This window comes from Silene latifolia, chromosome 9 (assembly GCF_048544455.1).
Source record: "Silene latifolia isolate original U9 population chromosome 9, ASM4854445v1, whole genome shotgun sequence".
Classification (NCBI taxonomy): domain Eukaryota; kingdom Viridiplantae; phylum Streptophyta; class Magnoliopsida; order Caryophyllales; family Caryophyllaceae; genus Silene; species Silene latifolia.
This window is the reverse complement of record NC_133534.1, coordinates 20,960,640-20,979,821: the sequence shown is the minus strand read 5'-3', so window position 1 is coordinate 20,979,821 and position 19,182 is coordinate 20,960,640. Positions and strand designations below refer to the sequence as shown.

Here is a 19,182-nt window from a genome sequence, read left to right as displayed (position 1 = left end):
ATATACCTCTTTTTTTACGCGTATTCAAATAAGTAGACCAAATTACGCCCGATCCGCATTAATCGCTTTTTTTTTTTTTCTTGTGAATTTTGTTCATGATTTTGGTGATTTCCCTTTGAATCTTGATAGGAAAAGGAGACAAAGAAAAAGAAAAATGTTGATTAAAGGACTAGATGTGATGTAATCATCGATTTATCTATACAATTTTGGAAATTTTCTAGAGTTTTTTTCAATGATTTGGGGATGATAAGAGAGAGAGAAGTTAGAGTTGAGACTTGATCCAGAAATGAAGAAAGAATGGCGCGATCTCGGGTTACTGTTTTGATAAATTGAGCGACGTGGCACGATCTGGCGCGTCTATGCTGTTAGATCTTATGGTCTAAAATGGTAGGACGGACTCATTTAAAACCTCGGACTCACCGGATCCTTACTCTATATATATATATATATATATATATATATATATATATATATATATATATATATGGGCGGGATCTCGTGAGTTTGATTCTTACGGTGAGTTGTGAGTTTATGTGCTTACAAATCTCATCCATTAAATAAGAAAAATAGATGGTTGAGATTCACTCTAAAATAAAACCAACTAAAACTGAGTCTATGAGATCGTCATCACGTTACTAAAAAACCACTCTCTCCTTCCCACCATCTCTCCCACTCAGCGCATCAAACCCCATCGTCACAAAATAATTGCACGATCGCCAATATTTCCAGCGAATTCATCTTCACATTATTTTGTATTATCGTCGATTCATCGTCAGCCGCAACACTCAATCCAAATTCAATTAGTTTTCACCTAGATATTTCCCCCAAATCTGAAACCCTAACGCCGCCGGAAGCGACGAACAACAACAAAAACAATCACAGAAGCAAAAATAATTATTGGATAAAGGATGTGAACGGAGTGAATGGTGGTTGCCGTCGGTGATGAAGAATGACGACGAATTGTTGATTGGTTGGTTGATGGTTGCCCGTGAATGAGATGATGGTGGCTGATGCTCGGGCTTCGACGGGTCTCAAGTGAGAACAGAGCAGTTGTCCTCGGAGGTGAGAATGGCCATTAATCCGTATTGGTATGTACATTATTTTAATTTTTAATTTATATCATGATGACGATCAATCAGATCCTACTCACTGTGTATGCTATATTTGAAGTCAGGCTATTATGTAGATCATTCGCCATCTGGTTTGTACAAACATCAATTGACATATGTTGATATGTATTAGAATGTGCGTGCTTGATATCGTACAATTCACCATTATATGCATCATGGCTCTCTTTTCTAGCCGAAATTTCGATTAGATCACGACTTTTCGTGCTTAAACGTTACCAAACGAGAGTCAGGTGATTATTGTGATATCGGGTTCGAAATCGCGCCATCGCTGCTGCTGCTTGTTACCATGATGTACACGTAATATAACATCATTTAATTTATTAATGAGCTCCATGTCCAACTTGTTTTCTAATAAGCTTACTAAGATTTTTAAATCTAATGATATTTGTGTAGCTACATTTATTGCTTGGACAACCAGAGATCTCAACAATAGACAGAAAAAACGCCACAAAAGAGGTAGTTTTGGTGGTGGATTTATTCAGAAAGAATTCCCCATCATCTCAAATGTAAGGGCATTATCAATAGACAAACCCTATTTGAGGTTTGTCACATGCCACATCATATACCTCACAAACCTCTTCAATAATAAACCTCTATATAACAATAGACAAGTTTGTTCAAGGTTCATACTAAAGGACCCACTATAAATTCAATATTTTTTCTCACATGTTGGGGGGTTAAAGCAAGATATAGGGTAGTGTGGAAAAGTAGTGGGTTTTAAAAAAAATATAGCTCTTGTGAACTTGTATGTCAGAATATATTGCAATTCTCACATGTTGGGGGGTTAAAGCCGTTGCTTTGCAATTCTAGGGACCACTGCATGTCAGAATATATTGCCAAGTCACTCTACAAACCGCATACTACCTAGTAACCCCTCTTAACAACAAACCTCAACACCTTTGTCTAGCAATAGAATGTTTGTCGACAAACCTCAAAAATTGAGGACATGTCATCTTACAAACCCTTGACAAACCTCTATTGCTAGTGCCCTAAGTAATTTGTAGGAAACAGTTTGTCGCTAGTTTGATGACATCGTTCATAAAGTATATGAGTTACTTCATAAACACCTTTTGTTTGAGAAAAGTTGTACCGTTTCTTGGTGTTATCGGTTTTATATGTTGGTTTGTTTAGTTGCCGAATTGAGCTATATAAGCTAATGAGTAATGAGATTCTAAACTCTTTCAATTGTTATAGCAAATGAGCAAAAAATATGCAGTTATATATTTACTCTCTTGAAATGTTTTTGTTGCTCGCACGAGATATCTTCCATCTTCTGGTTATTGTGATTGTCAGATTGATTAAAATATTGGGCTTGTTTCATGACCAAAATTGCAGGTCACCGTTGTCAGTTGTCACCACTTTCTTATCGCATGTGCAATTTGTTTGTTTACCAAAATTTATTATCTTTAACACATTTAAGTTAGACGTCCTTATTTGAGAATGAAAGTAAGATTTACAAACATTGGAATTAATCTTACACTTCGCTCAATATTCACTAAACACGGGTGTTCTATTTATGCAATAGCATGTTGTCAATGAAGATTGCGGTTTGCAAATGTCTTTTGTTGGAAGTCGACACCGGAATAACACACAAATAACACTACAATAACAACACAATAACACGGGAAAAAAAGAAGAGTAAAAAAATCAAAGTGACACCGGAATAACATCACAATAACAGCAGAATAACAGTAGAATAACAGCACAATAACATGTGGTAAAACAACGAAAAAAAATCAAAGTCGTAAAAAAAAATCAAAGTGCACCGGAATAACATCACAATAACATCAGAATAACAGCACAATAACATGCAGTAAAAAAAAGTAAAAAATCAAATTGGCACCGGAGTAACTTCACAATAACGCCAGAATAACAGCACAATAACATGCGGTAAAAAAAAGAGTAAAAAAAATCAAAGTAGTAAAAAAAATCAAAGTGACACTTGGAATAACATCACAATAACACGTGGTTTAAAAAAAAAATCGTCGTAAAAAAAATCAAAGTGGCACTGGAATAACATCACAATAACACCAGAATAACATCACAATAACTCGAGGTAAAAAAAGAGTAAAAAAATTAAAGTAGTAAAAAATATCAAAGTAATAAAAAAAATCAAGACACCGGAATAACGTCACAATAACAGCAGAATAACAGCACAATAACACGTGATAAAAAAAGAAAAAAATCAAAGTCGTAGAAAAAATCAAAGTAACAGCAGAATAACATCACAATAACAGCGGAATAACAATAACAGCACAATAACAAGTGGTAAAAAAAATCAGTCAAAGTCGTTAAAAAATCAAGTTAAAAAAACAGCATAATAACACGAGGTAAAAAAAAATAAGAGTGGAAAAAAATTCAAGCAAAAAAAATTTGGTACAAAAAGAAAAAGAAAAAAAGGTAATATAATGAGAAAAACGTAAGAGAAAAAAAAAATCAAAGTTGTAAAAAAAAAAGCATAACAACACGACGTAAAAAAAAGAGATAAACAAATTAAAGTAAAAAAAAAGTAGCACTATAAAAAAGAGAAAATAAACTAAACAACAATTTTTTTATATGACAACTAAGATTAATCTTGGCCACTCATCTCTAATTTAATCTAATGACTGAGATTCCCCCAACTCACAACTCACCATAAGAACCAAAATCACCAAATCCAATCTCTCTCTCTCTCTCTCTATATATATATATATATATATATATATATAGTAATAAGATCATCTAAGTCCACCTCTTACATTTGAGTCCATAAGTTCCCTTTAGAGCCATTGGATGAGGAAGATGGAGGGTTGAGATTGGAAGCAAAAAAAGGAGGATTAATGAGCTAATTTACCCTTCTCTTTCTACTATACTAATTAATTAACAACATATCCTAATTAACCACTAATCTAACATATATACATTTTTCCACTCACCATTTCTCTCTCATCTCACACAATTTCAATACTCTCATCTCTCTAAACCCAAATAAATCAAAACCTACCAAAAACCAAATAAATCAAACCTAACAAAAAATAAAAAAAATTACCCCCTCATCCTCACAAACCCTCCCCACCGTGCACCACCCTTCCCCACCGCCACCCCCACAGCCACCCTCACACGACAACCCACCACCCCACGACCCCACTCCATCGACCACACCCCACAGCAAAACCACCCACACCCACCCACCCACCCCACACCGAAACCACCACACACCCACCCACCCCTCTCTACTCCGCCGACCACCGCACCACCACCACCACAACACATACACCACCACACAAATACCAAATCTGTCACCACAACAACACCCGCCCTACCACTCTTCGCCGTCGACCCCAGAACACGCACCACCTACCCCCTCCGCTGCCACCTACCCTTCTCTTCTTCAGATCTGCCTCACCATCACCACCTCCTCTCCTCCCCTGCCGACACCACCGTCCTCTTCTCCTTTTCTCCCTTTCTCCCTGGGCTCCTTCCTCGATTTCTCCTCTGCCGAGATTTTTTTTTTTTTTTTTTTTTTTTTTTTTTTCTGAAATTTCAGATCTGGGTGTTTTCTGATTTTTTTTTTTCTATTTTTGTTTGTTTTTGTTTTTTTGTGTTCATGGTCCTTCATCTATCTCTCTTTCTCGTTTCAATTTTCAGTTTGTGTTTTCATTTCTCGTTTTATACGTTGTTCTTTTTTTTTTTTTTTTTTTTTTAATTTATTTATTAAAGATCCGACGGTTAATGGTTTTTGTGGAGTGTTTAAAAAAAAATCAAATTTATTTTGTGGTGTTTTGGGTTTTTTCTTTAATTATTTTGTACTTTTGTCTTTTTTTTATATATGGGTTGTGGTTGTTTTTGTTATTTTCAGATCTAGTTCCATTTTTTGTTATTTTTATATTTTTTTTAAATCGTCTTGTTATATCTTTTTTTTGGTTAAAAAATAGTCGGAGTTATTGTTGGTTTTTTTCCAGATTTGGTATTTAAAATTATGTTGTGATCTTATGTTTTTTTCAGATTTACTTTGTTAGAATAGTGGTTGATATGAGATCTATTAAAATTACATTTTTCTATATTAAAATTATACTTTTTCCTTTATTTTTTCTATTAAAGTTACATTTCCTCCATTAAAATTACACTTTTTTTGGCTAAAATTACACTTTTTGTTGTTAGAACTACACTTTTTTAGCTTAAAATTATACATTTTTCGGCTAAAATTACACTTTTTCTCCTAAAATTATACTTTTTGTTGTTAGAATTACACTTTTTTTTGTTAAAATTATACTTTTCTTCATTAAAATTACACTTTTTTCTGTTAAAATTACAATTTTTTCTATTAAAATTATACTTTTTTCTGCTAGAATAACACTTTTTCCGGCTAAAATTACACTTTTTCTGCAAAAATTACACTTTTTGTTGTTGTTAGAATTACAATTTTTTTCATTAAAATTACAGTTTTTTCTGTTAGAATTACACTTTTCTTCTTCATTAAAATTACACTTTTTTATGTTAAGATAACACTTTTTGTTGTTAGAATTACACTTTTTTCTGTTAGAATTACACTTTTCTTCATTAAAATTACACTTTTTTCTGATAAAATGACACTTTTTGTTGTTAGAATTACACTTTTTGTTGTTAGAATTACACTTTTTTCTGTTAGAATTACATTTACCTCTATTGGACTAATGTTACACTCTTAATGGACTTGGTCATATTCTCATATTCTCATTGGACTAATGTTACACTCTCAATGGACTATGGACTGTGGACTAAAATTATACTTTTCTGGACTAAAATTACACTTTTCTGGACTAAAAATAACAATCTCATTGGACTGAAATTACACTTACCTGGACTAAAATAACACTTTTTGTCATTAAAATAACATTCGTAAAATGCTAAATTACAATAACTTGTGATAAAATGACAAAAATTCAAAATATTATTCGTTAAAATCACTCGGAAAAGATTGAAGTTAAACTTGTAAAACGCAAAATTCTCGAAAATATTTCTTAAAATTACACTTTTTGCTGTTAGAATTACACTCGTAAAATTACACTTTTTGCTGTTAGAATTACACTCGTAAAATTAAACTTGTCTCGAAAAAAAAAAAACGAAAAAAACGAAACAGTCGAAAACTTGTCTCGAAAAAAAAAAAACGAAAAAAATCGAAACAGGAAAAATGTTAACAAAATTTTCATAAACTTTGAAGTATAAGACAAAAAATGGTGTTAATTGTGTATGATAATGAATTAGTGAATGTGTTATTAAAACTAGAGAGAGAAGTGAATTCATTAGTGTTAAGTGTGTTTTTTGCTTTCAATCTCAACCTTCCACCATGCATGATCCAAGGGTTGTGGGAGGGACTTATGGACTCAAAAAAAAAAAGGGACTTAGAAGAACTTTGCTCTATATATATATATATATATATATAGAGATTGAATCATGTGAGGCACCCTTCTTAGGGTAAGGCGGCTGGACACCTTCTAAACCATTGGATCTAAAAATTAGAGACACACCAGATTTTGACACGTGTCTCCTTATATACCTCACCAGCAGATTTCCCCTCATACAATCATTTACTCCTCTCATTTTCTCTCTTTTCAACATCAAAAGATCAATGGCACTGACATTCTTCCTCATGATAACGCCATTTACAGAGCTCTTCTTTGTTCTTCTGCTTCCCTTTGTACTCTTTCTTTCCATTTTATCCTTCAAAGTTTCAATCTTTTCTTACTAATAATCATTTTAATCAATTTTTATTTGTTGGGTATTTTCAGATGACCCGTTTGGTGATCCGAAAGTAATTGGTGACCCGTATTGTACCTTGTTTGTGGGTCATCTTTCGCGTTCTACTACTGAAGATACTCTTCTCAAGGTTTATTTTGTTTTAATGATTTTAATTGGATATGTTTTTCGGTTTTTATGTATTGATTTTGTTCAGTGGCGGAACTAGGATTTGCGGTTAAGGGAAATTAAATTTCCGGTTGCGCGAATTATTAATGCAATATGGTAAACTAGGAAAGGAATTTGAAAAATTTAAGTAAAATTTCCAAACTTTTTGTTCCGCCACCGAATGGTGTAGGGAAGTCAAAAGTGCGATGGCGGAACTAGGATTTGCGATTAAGGTGGAATTAAGTTACCCGTAGGGCTTAATTTTTAATGTAATATGGTAAATTAACTAAAATTTCTAAACTTTTCGTTGCTTGGGAGCGATTGTCCTTGCTAGCTCCTCTAATTCCGCTCTTGAATTGGTGTAGGGGAAGGAGAGTAATGGTTTTTTTTGTTGGGTTATTCCATTATTTGATATGTTTTATTTGTTGAAATGTTGTAATTTGTAAGGGGGATTTTGAATGGTGAATGTTGTTTTGTTTAGGCTATGAGCAAGTATGGAAAAGTGAAGAATCTGCGGTTAGTAAGGGACATAGGTGAGAACATAGCTATAGGTTTCGAATTTATGGATATCGGGTGCATTTATGTTGATTTATACGATAATTAGATATAATGGATTGGAGTTTGTGATCAATTGCTGTTTTTTTGTTATGAAATGTGGGGGAGTCTCTACGGTTTTTTAGTTTGGTAGTTTGATGGAGTAGACTCATTTGTCGCCAAGTGATATTTATATATTGAGCATATCATATATTGCACCCTTTTCTTTAGGCGAGTTAAGTTTTCTCGCACTTTTTGTGTTTCGTGTTAAAACATATGGCTTTTGTGGGTAGTATCGTCTTAAGGCTAGTTAATAGCGTTTCATTCTCAAGTGGTATAGTTGCGTATAATTGGCTGCGTGTTATTGAGTGAGTGCTCCAAAATTTTTATATGGAACATGAATCATGCTTTGTGAATATTTAGATGTTTAAAAACTACATGGATGTGGTGAGTGGTGACATCATAGAGTCTTTTGCTTGTTCGAGAGTTTTTTTGGATTCAGTTGTTTAGTGAATTCTTTTTTAGCTCCAATGGTCCGTCTGGAAGAGGTAGTCAATCAATGATGATGTTTCTTCTGCATAATTTTAGCGGAATACGTTTCAATGGGAATGAATGCATTGAGTTGGCAGTGGCAACTCTTCTCAACATTTTGATGCATTTGTGTTAGCTCCTACAATTTTCAAACAAATTTTGATTGAATGTACCATTTTTTCCTTTCCGACTGGCTACCCAACCTAAAGTATAGGTCTTGTTTTTGTACACTTTGCAGTAACAGGAGCATCACGTGGTTATGCATTTGTTGAATTTGAAACAGAGAGAGAAATGAGACATGCGTATGAGGTAAATGCTTTTTTTCAATGGTGTGTAAGTGTATATGTACGGCCTTCATCTCAATTATATATATCCGCACATAGATGCTCATATATAAGGAGAGCACGGTAATCACAACTGGACCCGACTATATGGTCCCGAGTCCCGACCCAACAGACCCATACTAAAACATGTGGGATCCAAATGTGACCATCCGAATTTCCGTTTCTAAACTGGCCTTCAGCCCTAAATGATTGGTTACAACACATCCGAAACATACTGAACATGAAAGAACCGAACCAGGCCTGAGTAACAAGCATACCCGGAATTCCAGAACTAACCGGATGTGACCCATACACAGCCCAAAATACTGTTTGTCAAGTATAGACTCACAAGCTTGTTACTCATTCTTTAGCAAAGTTCTTCAGCTACACTCTAATTCTTTTTACACAGTTTCTAATTGCGACCTTGGGAGAGGTTATCCTTGACAAAAGATCAAATTAGAATTCATCTCAAGCGTCTGGCTGGTTTCAACTCAATACATCTCCAAGTTTATGTTCTGTTTTAATCCAAATTATTTGTTCTTGCTGTATAGGATGCACACCATTCATACATCGATGATTCTGAAATCATTGTTGATTATAATAGACAGCAGTTGATGTCAGGATGGATTCCAAGAAGATTAGGTCAGTAGATTTCACTTCTTAGGCATAGCATGTAGCCATGTAGCGTTGATGTGCGAGTTTATTCTCATGATATAGTTTTTGTCTATAGGTGGTGGACTTGGTGGTAAAAAGGAATCTGGGCAACTTCGTTTTGGCGGACGTGAGAGACCATTTCGTGCTCCATTGTAAGTTAATTTTGTATTGTCTTTTGTTTCATATCTTCCATGTCATCTCGCCTCTAACTTCAAACTGTTTTGAATTATATAATACTATGTCGTCCATAGTTCAGGATATGAATCTTGTGCCGTTTAGTTAAAATAAGCCTCTGTTGAAACTTGGAAGTTGCTGCCTAACTTTTTGATTTATTTTCTTAAACATAATCTTCAATGTGGAGCCCTATTGAATGCATATGGAATAGACTGCTGGCTACCATGTGATATGGAGTATTATATATATTGCGCCTAGCATATATTGCACACTTGTCTTTAGGCGAATTAAATTTTCTTCTCGTGTTTCCTACATGTGTTAATGCATATGGGTTTTGTGGGCAGGATCGTTGTAAGGCTAGTCTAATAGCGTTTCATTCTCAAGTGGTATAGTTGCTTATGTTTGGATGCGTTTTGTTGAGTGAATGTGCTGACAAAATTGGAGAAGAACACGAATTATGCTTTGCCAATATTTAGATATCTAAAACTACATGGTTGTCGGGACAATATAGAGTCTTTTGTTTGCTTGAGCCTTTTTTTTTGCTGGGGTGCATTGGGATAAATTCCCAATATCTGTGAACATAGATTTTTTTTTTTTGGATTTAATTGTTTGATGAGTTGTTTTCTTAGCTCTATCGATCCATCTGAAGAGTTAGTAAATCAATGATGATGTTTCTTCTCCTTGATTTTAGCGGAATATGTTTCAATGAGGCATTGAGTTGGCATTGGCAACTCTTCTCCACATTTTTGATGCATTTGTTTTAGCACCTGCAATTTTTTCCTTTCTGACTTGCTTCGTAACCTAAAGTATAGGCTGTGATTATTATACACTTTTGCAGTAACAGGAGCATCACGTGGCTATGCATTTGTTGAATTTGAAACAGAGAGAGAAATGACACGCGCGTATGAGCTGCACACGAAACATACAACAGTAGGAAGTCGGATCTTTTACCCTTTATTTTTAGTGTGGGTGTGATACGAAAGTGTGTTCAATTAATTCATTGAATGTCTTGACTGCAATGCAACAAGTGTTTGTTTTGTACCATGACATATATAAAATTAGTTTTCGGTTTGGTTGAACTCCCTTATTCTGCAAAGTCTTTATATTAATTCTTACATCCTCCTTAAAGACAGACTATTAAAAAACATTGGCCCATGTGCCTCAGTGGTTTCTACATGTGGCGGAGCGACCGCGTTCACGAACTGGATTGCGTTGTAAGTCGCACGCATACTCCGTTATTTTGCGATAAAAATTGAATAGAGTTTGGTGAAGCACACTATGGTGTATCGAAATATAACTAAAAGACTATTTTTACAGAATATAATGTAGGACAGATCACGAGGAACAATGTCATAATAATGCACAGCGCTGGTTTACTTTTGTTCTTAAACTATTTGCATCCATGAACAAAACTCGTAGACGATTACCCATACGTAATGATCAACTGTCCTACTTCCCTTGATAATGCAGTTTTAGTCTCTCATTTGCGACCACAAGTTCAAGACTATTCCTGGCTCATTGCGAAGGCCCCGCATTAGGAACCACCCGTAGTACATAACACCTTTATCGCTTTCTCATTTTATCGGAAGATAGGGAAAAAAACGCTTATCTCTCGAGTATATAATAATGTCTAATAAGAAATCACAATGAGACAGATGACAATGTACATATACAACCTTGTCATCACAATGCCATCAGACAGTTTTCACACTTCTTAAAACATTTGATTTATGGAGAGTAAAGGTTCTTTAACGGCAGGTAGGAGAACCATTGACTTGGTTCTCCTACCACTTATGATGACCAAGTTTCACAAAACAACCTCTAAGATTCACTGAACAAGGTCTGGGATTCACAAAACAAAGTCTGAGATTCACCTAATAAAGAAAAGAGCAAAATAGGTTATTTTAACCACTTATGATGATCAAGTTTCACAAAACAAGCCTTAAGATTCACTGAATAAGGTATGAGATTCACAAAATAAGGTCTGAGATTCACCAAATAAGGAAAAGAGCAAAAAACGTGATTTTAACCACTTATGATGACCAAGTTTCACAAAACAAGCTCTACGATTCACTGAACAAGCTCTGAGATTCACAAAACAAAGTCTCAGATTCACCTAATAAAGAAAAGAGCAAAATAGATGATTTTAACCACTTATGATGATCAAGTTTCACAAAACAAGCCTTAAGATTCACTGAATAAGGTATGAGATTCACAAAATAAGGCTTGAGATTCACCAAATAAGGAAAAGAGCAAGAAACGTGATTTTAACCACTTATGATGACCAAGTTTCACAAAACAAGCTCTAAGATTCACTCGAACAAGGTCCGAGATTCACAAAACAAAGTCCGAGATTCACCTAATAAAGAAAAGAGCAAAATAGGTGATTTTAACCACTTATGATGATCAAGTTTCACAAAACAAACCTTAAGATTCACTGAATAAAGTATGAGATTCACAAAATAAGGTCTGAGATTCACCAAATAAGGAAAAGAGCAAAAAACGTGATTTTAACCACTTATGATGACCATGTTTCACAAAATAAGCTCTAAGATTCACCGAACAAGGTCTGAGATTCACAAAACAAAGTCTGAGATTCACCTAATAAAGAAAAGGGCAAAATAGGTGATTTTTAACCACTTATGATGATCAAGTTTCACAAAACAAGTCTTGAGATTCACTGACTAAGGTATGAGATTCACAAAATAAGGAAAAGAGGAAAAAACGTGATTTTAACCACTTATGATGACCAAGTTTCACAAAACAAGTTCTAAGATTCATCGAACAAGGTCCGAGATTCACAAAACAAAGTCTGAGATTCACCTAATAAAGAAAAGAGCGAAATAGGTGATTTTAACCAATTATGATGATCAAGTTTCACAAAACAAGCCTTAAAGATTCATCAATAAGGTATGAGATTCACAAAATAGGTATGAGATTCACAAAAAAAAAAAAAAAAAAAAAAAAAAAAAAACTTTCCTAAAAAAAATTTCGAAAAAAAAAATTTGAAAAAAAAAATTCAAAAAAAAAATTGAAAAAAAAAATTCGAAAAAAAAAATTTGAAAAAAAAAAAATTCGAAAAAAAAAATTCGTGATATTGTATTGTATAGTGCGTGATATTGTTTTATGGACTCATGGACTCAAATATATAGGTGGACTTTCACCTGGATCTTGCCTCACCATAATGAGGAATTTGGTGAGACCGCCGCCGCCATAACGAGGTCTTTCACCGGATCCTACTCTATATATATATATATATATAGAAATAGGATCATGTGCGAACCTAAAGTTCGGTGCGAACTGTGCGAACTAACTTAAAAACCAAAGCACACATGAACCACACTCCGTATACTACTCCAATCCAATTACTGCATATCAAAATAACTCGAATCCAATTACTGGTCAGTGCTCCAATCACCCCTCTTCATATCATCACCGGTCAAACACGCCGGCGACGTACTCCTCGTCCCCGACATATCTAACCTTTCCATTCTTCCTCTCTCCTCATCTCTAACCCAACTCACTCAGCTCGCCGATTCCGACGCCGGACGTACCAGCGGCTAATAGATTAGTTGTTGCAGGCCGCCGACGAACCCTCGTTCTCATCAATCTCTTCATTTTCATCCGGTCATGCTCCAATCATTACCGCTCGTTCAGGTGCGAATTCGAAGGCAACGGTAGTTATAGATTGTCGGCAAAGGTGAGTGATAGGTGGTGAGGTGATTGTGTGAGCAGCCTCGCCATTCTCTCCGGCGGTTATCGAGGCTGGGTTTCTCAGTTATTGCGCTTTTGACTTCTATGGCTAGGAATGTTGCTCAGGCTGATCCTTCTGTTAAGAAAGGTATCACCTTTGAGTAATTCAATTGTGTTTTTCTCGATTTTGTCGGCGTTGTTGAATGATTTTGGTTTGGTTTCATAGATCTGTTTACTGTGACTATAATGGTAGAATTCTTCTGTTGATTTTGTTAAATCAATGATTTTGTCGGCGTTGGCATTGTTGTGAAATTACGATTGAACTCAATCGTAATTCCACCCTCTAATCGCAATTCCAAAGTTTCCTGATCAGTTGTCGTCTCTCTTCTGTGCGAGGGTACCATCTAACGACTTGAGGTTGATGATTGATCATTTACTTCAACAGGCCCCATATCAAGGTTCTTATTTCTTTCCGTATTCTATATTTAGGATTGCCAAAAGGCGGATAATGCTAAATTCTAACATTCTAATCTCATTTTCTGCTGCCTATTTCTGTATCAGCTATTGTCGAGATAGTGGAGAATACTGCAACGCTAGAGGCAGTACATGAGAACCGAGTGATAGGCCAGTATCTGTTGTTTGTGGTAACTACTCAAACTTTCGAGCTAGGAATGAATATATCGGCCATTTTGTATAAAATTAAAAGGAAATTTGACAATTTTCCTTGAATATTATTGCAGGGAGTGGAACCAGGAGAGAGGTACCGTGCAAGGTTTGAGTGGAGTCGCGCTGAGTGGTTGAACAAGGCAAGGGATGAGACTGTGCTTTCGGTGGGCCATACAGAGCAGCAGCCTACATACATCGTGTGGAGGTTCTTTCTCGGAGAAGGGGAGTATCTGGAGTATGTCAAGGAACCCATTCCATAATAATCAGCGGATGTTAGCTTGCTCCATCAGTGATACTACTACATACTATGTTAATAACACTAAAGTCTGCTACATACATTCTCTCATATTTGTTGCTTAATTAGCTACTAAGCTTCACAATATGTTTCCGAAACATTCTTGTTAGTGCTGTTGACTTTATCTAGTATACTGAATTCTGCGATCATACATTTTGTGGTGACATATTGTGGTGAGAGGGTGGAAATCGATTAGATTAATGATTTTGAGTTCAATCGTAGGTTGGCTTATTACGATTGAATTCTTCTGTTGATTTTGTTAAATCAATGATACACATCTATAGAAAGCTAGATACACTTCTTTACCTAGTTAGATACACTCATTTACGTTACTAGTTACGCATCTCAAACAAGTTGTATACACTTATTTACCTTGCTAAATACACTTATTTACCTTGCTAGATACACATATCTAGGAAACTATATACACTTCTTTACCTTGTTAGATACACTCATTTACGTTGCTAGATACGCATCTCAAACAAGCTAGATACACTTATTTACCTTGCTAGATACACATATCTAGCAAGCTAGATACACATCTCAAACAAGCTAGATACACATCTTTTACCTTGGTAGATACACTTATTTACTTTGCTAGATACACATCTATAGAAAGCTAGATACACTTCTTTACCTAGTTAGATACACTCATTTACGTTGCTAGTTACGCATCTCAAACAAGTTGTATACCCTTATTTACCTTGCTAAATACACTTATTTACCTTGCTAGATACACATATCTAGGAAACTATATACACTTCTTTACCTTGTTAGATACACTCATTTACGTTGCTAGATACGCATCTCAAACAAGCTAGATACACTTATTTACCTTGCTAGATACACATATCTAGCAAGCTAGATACACTTCTTTAGCTTGCTAATGCACTTCTTTAGTTTGCTCAAGAGAGTGGATCAATATGTAATACTTGGTATATTCTTAGGAATTTATGAAGGTTTGACTATTATTTGACAAGACCAAAATTATGGGTTGGATTAATCTGTATGTGTGGCCTAAGTTTGCATCAATTTGAATAAAAGAGTAATTGTTTGGAATATTTTTTACTAGGTTCAAATAAATAAGATGGAATCCGTATTTGAAGTATTTCTCTTGTGACTTATTTCGAGTTTGAAACAAACGAAGAATGACGGCGATAATAAAGATGGAAAGATGAGGATGAGAGGGTGTAGTCATGAATTTCTTTATTTGCCGAGTTATAGTTCCTCCATCACTCTCTTTTTATCAGAAAATTACTTAATCCTAAATCAACTCTCTCACTCGCAGATTACAAATGACGGTGAGTTTAAGTGAACTTTAATCAGGAAAAAAAAAAGACAAAAGACAAGGAACTTCTTCAATCCAAAACTTGTTATAGACTCATAGTTGTGAATAATAATATTTGTTAGATGAACCAAACTTCAACTGTTAATGCATAAACAAACAAATTTAAGTGGTGCCCTAAAAAGCCAATTCAATAATTAATGGCTCAATAAAACTTAAATACAAACACATAAGTACTAGACTCTATAGCAAGTTTCTCGACCGGTTCTAAGTGTAAGACTAATTGATACTGAGTACTTAATAGTAGTACTGCAGCAGTAACTGTACATGTTTTAACTAAATGTGCCAAAAGTCAGCAACAAATCCACAGTGCTACTTGAATGAATGTCTTCAAGAGAAGAACTGGTAGCTCTTTGATTGTATTATTATCTCCCTCAATGCTCCAATTGGTGCTAGTATTGTCAACACCACCCCTACAATGATGCACGCCTGAAATCCACATAATCACAATGTTAACAATCGGCTCTAAATATTAGACGAGGTTACTTTAAGAAAAAACACATTAAGGAAGGGAACTAACCCAGTTGCAAAACCAAGATAACCCGGATTTCTTAGGCTTGTATATTGTGAGCCACATTATGCAAGATAACTGCAAATTCACACCAAGGTCACGGAGATTAGTCGTCTAAGACAATATATATGATTATATGGCAAGTCAAGTAATAAAAGACATGATGCTTATTCATCCTTACATAGTATGTTGTTGATGCGAAAGCAAATCCGCCAAAGAAGTTCAGAAGTCCACCAAAGAACGGGAATATAATCGCCAATACCATTGTCAGCGCTGCATTATTCACAGAAATATAGACATTCAAGATTTTATCATTGTTTAAACCCTACTTACCTAAAACTTCCAGTTACAAAATTGAAGACATAAGATCTCATAATAACGATAACATCCAGAAAGCAAGATATCTCCAACCCCTTGCTGCTGAAAATTACTCTGAAATCAAGAAAGTAACATCAAGAAAACCAGCAAAAATCAAGAAGAGTGGTAACACTGGCAAGACAAAGAAAGGTAAGGACACGAGAAACTATGATGTGCGCCACCGGAATACCTTGAGAAAATGCGGAAATTGAATGGTAGGAACTTTCAGCTGATTGAGCAGAAGCACTTGACAGTTTCAGATGTTAATCAGAATTTGGGCAGATTACTACTAAATCAAAAGAACTTAGCTACTAAGAAATTCTTGAAAGACACTGAAGAGAAAACCATAAGGATAAAGGATGGATATATAAATCAGTTCTTAAATCTTCGATTACAGATACAACAAATACATATGTTACTACCAGATACACAAGGTATTACTGCCGGATACACATGGTATTACCACTAGATACACAAATCTATTTGTGTATCTAGTAGTAATACCGCGTGTATCCGGGGTGCTATTTTGTGTATCCACATTCTAAAGAGCATAACATGCATAAGCAAGAAACAACTACGAGAACACCAGAATTACAGAGTGCGGGAAACCAAATAAATGTTCCCCTCTGAATGTAAGACACAGGTTCCAAAAAAACCCATAATGATAATTGCATAAAGAACCTCACTTAGAGTGTGTTTGGATTGAGTGATTTGGAGGGAAAAGAAAGGGAGAGGGAATAGGGGATTTAAAATCCCTAGTTTGGATAGGAAATGAGGGTGGAGGGAAATGGAGGGGAAGAGATTTGGAGGAGGAATCCAATTTCCCTCCTCCAAGGCAAGTCAAAATCTCTCCAACATTGGCAAGATTTGAAGGGAAATTGTATCCAAACACCCACACCCCCTTCCCTTCTCTCCCTTTCCCTTCCCCTCCCTTTCCATCCACTTTTGTTATCCAAACACGTCCTTAGTGATTACAACAAATGAAAATAAGGGCAATTAATTTTCTAAGAAACAGTTAAGAGCAATGATCAACAAACTAAATCATAACATCAAGCAAAAGTTGAAACACTCAGGCAATTTGGAAGGAAAGAGAGGGGAGGGATTCGGAGGGAGGCAATTTCCATTGTTTGGATAGCAAAATGGGGATGAAGGAATTTGAGAGGAGGGATAATGATCCTGAAAGGCAAATTGTTTCCCCTCCAACATAGGAAAGAATTGGAGGGAAAACTCTCACCCACCATTACACCTCTCCTTCCCTCGCCTCCCATTCCTTTCCCTCTTTCCCACTCTCCCTCCCCTCCCTCTCCCTCCATTTTCGGAGTCCAAACAGGGATTAAGGCCTAAAAATGCACGAATTTTAGCCCACATCCAATATACCGTAACAAAGTGTGCTTATAATTCGATTACTACTAAAGTACAATCTCATTTAAAAGTACAAGCAGTAGAAAATATCCTCAAAGAATAACGTCCCCAAAACCAGCAACCCAAACCATAGTGGCAGTGGAATTAAATATCGGTGACAGCCGAAGTTATCAAGGTTTTTCCTCAAATAAAGATCACATTTTGAAACAATAACTGCTGAATACCAGAACATACAAGCAATTACGAGACCAAGTCTCAAACCGCGATATCGCAATCGTTTGCTAAAGTAAAATACGTCTCACAAAGAATAAAAAAGCTAAAACAAATGATTGGGAATCAACGGAGGGAGTATTACAATACAACATCATAACCAAAAACACAAACCCAATAAATTATCACGCTCATAATCAATGAATCAAACAAACTACGAAACAAAAACGCGATGAAAATGATACGAAATGAATGAAATCAGAGGAATTGACGTATACCTGCTTGTTAACCTCAACACCAATGGCACGCTTGGTGACATTCCAGACACGACCAGTGCGGCCATGGTAGAACTTGTGAGGCATACCCTTATGAATAGCACCATTAACCTTGACAACACCAATGGCACGATTGTGTGAGGTCGACGTCGCCGACAAAGTAGGTTCGGCGACAACAGAATCAGTCACTGGTGGTGTTCTCCGGTGGTCCGATAAGTGATGGTGGTGAAAAGGCAATGAAAACTAGAGGTCGTGGTGATCGAGGATACACAAACGAAGAGACGAGCGGCCACTAGTCGTCGGTGATGCGCCGACACTAGTCATCTGTGATGCGCCGACGTCGTTGTATCTCGCCGGTAGCGACGGCGGCCGCAGGTGAGGATGAGTGATGTGATAGGAGAGTGGATGAAGGTCGAGGGTGGGGTAGGGAATAAAAAGGGAAAGGGATAAGTTTTTAGATGTTGGTTTTTGCGCGAGATAGAGTAACAGTGTGTATTACCTTAGTTCGTACGGTTCGCACCGTACTTTAGTTCGCACCTGACCCCGACCCTATATATATATATATATATATATATATATATATCATGTAAGTTCATGTATATAGATTGAGTCCATAAGTTCTATTATGAGCCATTGGATGGAGGGAGATGGAGGGATGAGATGAACCCACCCAAAGTCATTAGAGAGGCTAATTAACACACCTTACTAATCCACCCTAATTAATCACTAATTTACTATATATTTGTTTTCACCCACTTATTTCTCTCTCATCTCACACATTTCACTCTTCTCTTCTCTCAAAACCTCAATAAAAAAACCCAAAAAATCCAAATAAATAAAAAACCAAAATAAAAAAAACCCAAAAAATCCAAATAAATCAAAAACTCAAATAAATAAAAAAACCCAAAAAATTCAAATAAATAAAAAAACCAAAAACCCACCGTCCCACCACCACGAACTTGTCAGAATCAGTTAACGTTTTTTTTTTTTTTTTTTTTTCCAGAATGTGTCTTTTTTTTCGTTTATTTTTTATTTTTATTTTTTTTTTCTTCGATTTTGTGTTAAATTAGTTGTTTGGAGTTGTTTTTTTCTATTTGTTAGTATTAATCTTAGACATATTAAAGTTATTATAATGCATATTTTGACATTTCAAATATCGTCTTGTTTTTTATTTTTTCAAATATTGTTTCTTTAAAATTCTTCTTGTTATATAAATTTTTCAGTTTTAGTATTTAAATTTAAATGTAAATTTATTTATTT

At 35.4% G+C, this 19,182-nt stretch overlaps 2 protein-coding genes and 1 long non-coding RNA gene across 5 annotated transcripts; 2 read left to right on the top strand and 1 right to left on the bottom strand.

The window, feature by feature from the left end:
• The first annotated feature begins 629 nt into the window (after nucleotides 1–629).
• Nucleotides 630–10,287, top strand: LOC141599371 (U11/U12 small nuclear ribonucleoprotein 35 kDa protein-like). Its single transcript, XM_074419362.1, has 7 exons — nucleotides 630–1,062; nucleotides 6,878–6,975; nucleotides 7,474–7,525; nucleotides 8,296–8,366; nucleotides 8,932–9,022; nucleotides 9,111–9,186; nucleotides 10,047–10,287. Exons 1-7 carry the CDS (start codon nucleotides 1,011–1,013, stop codon nucleotides 10,078–10,080), a joined length of 474 nt encoding a protein of 157 aa, XP_074275463.1. The 5' UTR covers nucleotides 630–1,010; the 3' UTR covers nucleotides 10,081–10,287.
• Nucleotides 10,288–12,554: 2,267 nt separating this feature from the next.
• On the top strand, nucleotides 12,555–14,011 carry LOC141599372 (uncharacterized). Of its 2 annotated transcripts, XM_074419363.1 has the most exons (4): nucleotides 12,909–13,049; nucleotides 13,347–13,359; nucleotides 13,463–13,545; nucleotides 13,642–14,011. In XM_074419363.1, the coding sequence occupies exons 1-4, from the start codon at nucleotides 13,017–13,019 to the stop codon at nucleotides 13,825–13,827; spliced, it is 315 nt and encodes a 104-aa protein (XP_074275464.1). In that variant the 5' UTR covers nucleotides 12,909–13,016; the 3' UTR covers nucleotides 13,828–14,011. The 2 variants fall into 2 exon arrangements, with proteins under 2 accessions (XP_074275465.1, XP_074275464.1); XM_074419364.1 differs by lacking the exon at nucleotides 13,347–13,359 and having other exon boundaries at nucleotides 12,555–13,062.
• Nucleotides 14,012–15,273: 1,262 nt separating this feature from the next.
• On the bottom strand, nucleotides 15,274–18,400 carry LOC141599373 (uncharacterized). 2 transcript variants are annotated; one of them, XR_012523810.1, is made up of 5 exons: nucleotides 17,926–18,370; nucleotides 16,266–16,321; nucleotides 15,900–16,150; nucleotides 15,728–15,796; nucleotides 15,274–15,636 (listed from the first exon to the last, which is right to left on the bottom strand). It is a non-coding gene; the product is annotated as an uncharacterized LOC141599373 (long non-coding RNA). The 2 variants fall into 2 exon arrangements; XR_012523809.1 differs by lacking the exon at nucleotides 16,266–16,321 and having other exon boundaries at nucleotides 15,900–15,991; nucleotides 17,926–18,400.
• Between the last annotated feature and the right edge of the window lie 782 nt (nucleotides 18,401–19,182).